We start from the raw sequence: 6,000 nt of genomic DNA, 5'->3' as shown, positions 1-6,000 counted from the left end.
CGGCTAGGATCTGGAACCAAATTCCTAGGGAAGTGGTGCTGGCTCCTACCCGGGGGGTCTTTAAGAAGAGGCTTGATGCCTACCTGGTTGGAGTCATCTGAGACCAGTTTTTCTCCTGCTCAGGTGGGGGGTCGGACTTGAAGATCTATAAGGTACCTTCCAACCCTACTTCTATGATTCTATGATCATGGCAGGTTTGTGGTACTGTAGACAGCTAAGCTGAGTGATTTCTGTTTTCCCTCCAACTTGGGCATCTCTGATCAGAGGGGAGAGTGTGGGTGCAGATGATCCTGGGTACATGTTCCTCCACATGCCTTTGATAACACATCTCACTGCTAACTTGCTACAACCCAGTTATTTTAATATTCACCAGACATGGCTGAACAAGTGCCTCTCTTGATATAAGAAAAAAGCCTGCTGCTCTACAGGACATATCACAAGCTCCTGAAACACTCCAATACAGGATCCATATTCATTGCAGCATTGTGAGCATGGCACAGATGCTCAGAAGACTACTGATAGTTAAGCATTTACACTGATTTATTGGCCATAGAAAGACATTGCCTTTTTAACAAAATGTGACTCCAAAGACAAACTAAGCCAATGTCTTGCAGTGCTCTGATGGATGCCTGCCATTTATAGTGAGGAAGAGGAAGGCCTGTAGGCCAGGCACAAGCCAGCCCAAGGAATTGCTGAGAAATAAGAACACAGGTGGGAGCCCATGTTATTAATTACAGTACAACTTTTATTAATACTGGAATCTTCACAGTGCATTCGTTACTTGTAGCAGTGACTATTTAAATCAAGGGTAGGGCAGGGGGCAAAAAAAAAAAAACAAGAAAGAAAAGAAAAGGGAAGTTGGGGAAAGGGAGCAGCGGGAGAGAGACAGGAGCACTGGGCAGGGAAATAAATTAAAAAAGGACAAGTTAACAACAGCACCAGAAAATTACTTCAGTTGAAAGACGGTTTTTTTAAAGGATTTTTTTTTCTCTGTACAAAGTGGAAAAAAAAAATAACCAAAAAAAAAAACCCCCGAACCCAAACATTTGTCACGCGCCATCATCATCTCTGGTCACAAGAAGGAGGTTGGGAATGACGGGACGGAGAGAAGTTATAACTAAATCATTATTACTAAGACAGTATAAGAGTAACAGGGTTGCAATGCGACACACACACATACACACATCTGGGCTGGAAGGCAAGAAGGGTGGGTCCATTGTTTGGAGCTATGTACAACATCATGAGCTGCTGTGCTTTGTGAATGCATAAGCGTGGAGAAAGAGCTGGGGAGGGGTGGGGAAGAGAGAGAGAAAGGGAGGAAAGGTTGTGCTTTCTTAAAGGCTTTCTTAATCTACCCCCCAAAATGAAACTAATATATCAAAGGCTGGCTGAAGACTGTGCCCGCCCCCACAGGGGAACTACTTCTTGAATTCACATAACTGTCCCTGAAAAACTGCCTTTCCCTTTCATAGTAGGGATAAAGGCACATTGCATCTTGCTTGGAATTTATTCTCCAGGGAATTCCTCCCATCCTTTCCCCACCCCTTGTACATCTCCTGCTTCAGAGGAATGTGGGACTAGCTTGGCTGAAGTGCTTGTGAAAGAGAACATGAAGATGGCAAATGGGACCCAACCCCTGCACTGTGAGACACATGACATGCTAAAGGCTAACTACTCTGGAAAGGTGAGTGGCAAGACCAAAATCATAGGAAGAACCGGAAAAATCACTTCCAGTGAAACCACTGAAATCAGTGGGTCTAAGCCAGCTATGATGCAGATCCACTGAAATCAAGGGAGACCACACCTGCCTAAGGAATGACTCCACTGAAACCAGTGGATCTCCACCAAAAATGAACCTGGGATGTAAAGGCCATACAAGGTCTACTGTCTATGCAGGACCTCCCTTCCCTGCAGTATCCCCACTATCCGCCAGGCTTATCCAGTGAAAGTGCATCTTGTGCAGCTCCCACAGTATTGTTATAGCCCAGTGGGGTCCTCTCTTTGCCTCTACCTGCTGCAGTAGCACCTATAGTGATGCAGGATTCCTCCAAATTACCAGCCACTTACAGGGATCCTGGGATAAGGCCAGTGATCCCCCTGCACAACCTGATGTTTTTAGCTTACTAAAGGTTCAGGGTAATGAAGGGTGGAGGGAGTAGATCAGACCAACTCTCAATCAATCGTAATTAAGCCAGTCTCCAGCCAGCTGGTTTGGTAATAGCCATTCCTATCCAATCAGATACAAGGAAAGCCCATTTTCCTTCATGTTTAACCAAAACCTACAGGACCACATCCAAGTCACTACATCATTTCCTCTGACTGTAGTGGATACCCCAGCTCCTTCCCCTCCAATCACCCTACCCGATTTGCCAGGAATCCCTTCTCTTCACCCATGTCACATTCCATTTGCCAGCACAGACTTCGCAGGCTTAGGGGAGAGCAGGGCCAGGGAAGGAAGGGCAAGAGGCAGACACATACTTGAGCACCCAGAAACGCCCCCAAGGCTGGAGTTTCGGAATAGTGCTGTAATTATCAAGGAGGGGAAGAGTGCTCCCCTTCCTTTGGCATGCCTGTTACAAGGTACTTGGGGAAGGGGGATGGACTGGAGAGAGGAGCTCTACTTTCCTGTTCCTATCATATTTATCCAATCAGCATGTCCATCAAAGCCCTGCTTTTAAGTAGTGAGGGAGAAGTGTGAGAGAAAAGATTTTCAACACAACACTGGCTCCCCATTCCTCAAGCTGTCCCTGCACCCTCCAGCCACTTCCAGATAAACTCTCCCGTGGCATGACTGCCTTAAGCTCAGAAGCCATTTAAGAGGACAGGGATGCTGCCACGGACACTGCATTCTGGGAATGGAGCCTAGCACTCTATCAGCTTGGCCCTGGTGTAAAGACAGCACTGGGAGAATCCAGTGAGACGTGCTTATTGGGATGTTCATGGCTATTAGCCACAGGGGTACTGACAAGGAAGAGTGAGCCAGGACATCAATTTTTCCAGCAACACCCGCAAGGCTTTACTTAGGCAGAACTGTCACTAGTGCCAGCAAGCCAACTCTTGAGCTCTGCTCCCTTCTTCTGGGTCTAGGTCTTCCTCAGGCAGTTCCTCCTAATTTTAAGGAGAAGAAAAGGCAGGTCTGACTTTGCCACCTTGTTGTTTCCTGTGTGGTACTTCACCCTGTGAGGAAAGTACCATGCTACTGGATATGAGTCTGGAAAGGCAGGGGAGAAATGGATCCTGAGCAAGGGCTGACACTGCTCTCAGCTCAGAGAACAATCAACCATGCAGTCTTCTCAATTTGGGAATAGAATGGTACCTGGGCCCACATCCCAAACCACTGCCTTTCCCAGTCCGACACCATGGATGAGACTCTTGAGTCGCAAAACAAGTCACTGGGACAGACTCCAGCTCCAGGGGTCTTCCGTAGTCTTGAACAGTATGATGTCCTGAAGTTAAACCACTGCATACAAACTGTGAATGTTCCATGATTTTGCTTCTCTCCTAGCTACAGCTGTCAGTGGAGGTGAACAGGAGTAAGTGTGGACAGGTGCATTAACTGCATGCATCTACAGCTCTCCTCCCTTGTAAAAACACCCAGCCAGGGCACACCAAGAGATGAACCTCCCAATGGACATCTCCATCTTCACACACTCTTCCCTCATGGGGACATTAAGGCCTGCACCTTAGCTATACACACATCTTAGTCCTGTGCACACCAATCCATAGGCACCTCTGTCACACACCAAGTTGAAGCCTACTGCAGCCAGAACTGCATGACAGATATATCTCTCCTGTCCTCAGGGAAACATGTGCAAGCTGGTGCCTTTAAACTGCCACCTCTCTGCTGGTGCTGAACTCTGGGTACTGAGGGGTCACTGAGCTGTCCCTGCCTTCCCTCCTTGTGTGGGTCTCTAAGCAAGTGCTCTAAAAGTAATCTCACCCAATATCTGGACATGTTGTATGGTGCTAACCAAGAAGAGAAGAAGAGAAGAGCCTGCTGAAGAAGCGAATCTGTATCTTGAGACAGTCCTGAGTTTTTTGTAGGACACTATGGAGATCAGGCCCCCAAATCCTCCCCAGGGCATACTCATATAGGCTTCTGCTTCCAGGGTTTAGATAGCAGAGGCATATAGGCAAGCAAATTACACCAAAAATACCTCAGGAGACAGGGCCATATTCCAGGTCTTCTCTGATGAAGCCCATTGCCATGACCCCAGCCGCTTCTCTGCTGTTGCAGGAAGCTTTTCCAACCCAGCTGATATGAAAACGAGAGCAAGAAGAAAGAAAAAAAAGAAAGAAAGAAGCAGATGTTATGATGTTCAGCACAGGACTAACAGTGCATCCTTGTCCAGGGGAAAAGGAGGGAGGTGGGTTCACTGGGGAACAGCAGCCAACGGTCCTTGACTTTTTGTGTGTATGTATATATGTGTGCGTGTGTTTCTTATGCTTATGATATAGCTGCTGATTCCAGTCCAGACTCAAGTCCCTCCCCTTTCACCGCTGCCTGCTGGCTGGTAGTGAGGAGTCTTTCAAGGCTGGGAAGTGAGGTGTGGGAAAGAGCTGGGGAGTCTAGGAGGAGCAGGGGAGAAATAAAGTATAAAATAGGCTCCCAAACCAGTTCAGCGCTTAGGCTATGCCCTTGTGAGTTTGTTAGCGAAGGCTTTTAGTTTCCATTTAAATCTAGACTCTGTCTCTATCTCCATAAAGTGGCTTTGCCTTTGTGGTTTTTTACTGGATTGACGTTTCTTCTGCACGGCTTGCTTTCTCAGTCCTGACCCTGTGTTCAATATCTTCCCACGGGCTGTGGTGAGTGGGAGAGTGGGGGGAATTTATCACAATATCCGCGGGGCGGATCTGTCGTTGGTGATGGTTCTGCGCAGACGCACCCCACGCCGGATGGCAACCAGCATGTCTTCAGCAGGGGGGTCACTGGAGGCAGCTGGGGGTGGAGTGGGTGTCTCCTCTCCAGGGCCAGGCACAGAGAGCACAGTGGGGAAAGGGAACTGGCCTTCACCCAAGGCATGCGCGCTGGCCACCAGCTCGCCAATCTTCTCCACCAAGCTGTGCCGATTGGCAGCCAACTGCTGGTCCTCCTCTTCCTCAGCAGAGAGGTGCTGCCCAGCACCCGGGTATACTGATATCTCCATGACATTACTGCCCCAGGCTGTGTTGGGGAGGCTCAGCCTCTTGGGTGAGGCTTTGGCAAAGTCTATGGCATTTGGTGAGGCATCGTCAGTATAGAAAACGCACTCCTCGCTGCCCACTCTGGTGGGTCCAGTGTAACTAGGGGAGTCGGGCACTGTTGGGGTCTTCACTGGGACAATGGGGGGGCGGATTGGGATGGGGCCAGCATTGGAGAGGGTGCGGCGCACTGATGGCTTTGTGGAGGGTGTGCGCCGGATAGTTGCCACTCCAGGGGTGGCACCAGCTGGCAGGTTGGTCCCGGTGGGTAGACCAGCAGTAGAGGCAGGGCGCTTGGTCTGGATCATGCGGCGGTAGTTCTGGGCAATGTTGCTGTTGCGTGGTATGGTGGAGGATTTGTCAAACTCACTCTGGCTGTCGCACTCCACATCGCCATTCACTGAGTAGCAGTCGTAATCTGAGCCTGGGAGGCAACACACAGGGTCAGCCTGGCCACACAGCCACATCATGGGACTACAGATGCATCCCATGTCTCACAGCCACACCACACAGCCATACTGCACACCACACAGCCATATCAAATAGCCATATCATTAGCACCTACACTCAGCATAACCTACAGGCCCCACACAACCACAACGTTATACATAAGCACCTCACATAGACAAAATGGTAGCACCTGCAATCAGCACAACTCCACCCATCTAAAAGACTCATCTACTAAATACAGCAGTCAAATCATCCATCACCAGCTACAGTAAGAACAGAGTGTGCACTGTGCACAATATGACCATTATATTCACACAGCCTGCGTCACCATACAAACAACTACAGCAACTACCCAGCCCACAACACAAA

The 6,000-nt window shown here is 49.0% G+C and overlaps 1 protein-coding gene across 6 annotated transcripts in view; it reads right to left on the bottom strand.

The window, feature by feature from the left end:
- Window positions 1-724: 724 nt before the first annotated feature.
- Window positions 725-6,000, bottom strand: part of MTSS1L (MTSS1L, I-BAR domain containing) — a 103,474-nt gene continuing 98,198 nt past the window's right edge. For all 6 annotated transcript variants that reach the window (XM_019535582.1, XM_019535585.1, XM_019535584.1 and 3 more), the window contains one exon: window positions 725-5,605. In XM_019535582.1, coding sequence (XP_019391127.1) covers window positions 4,833-5,605 — 773 coding nt within the window. In that variant the 3' untranslated portion in view covers window positions 725-4,832. The remainder of the gene's footprint in view (window positions 5,606-6,000) is intronic.

The sequence above is a fragment of the Crocodylus porosus genome, unplaced genomic scaffold, assembly GCF_001723895.1.
Source record: "Crocodylus porosus isolate Cpor-Errol unplaced genomic scaffold, CroPor_comp1, whole genome shotgun sequence".
NCBI classification, from domain to species: Eukaryota; Metazoa; Chordata; order Crocodylia; family Crocodylidae; genus Crocodylus; species Crocodylus porosus.
Note: the sequence above shows the minus strand (reverse complement) of the source record. Positions and strands in the feature narration are given on the sequence as shown.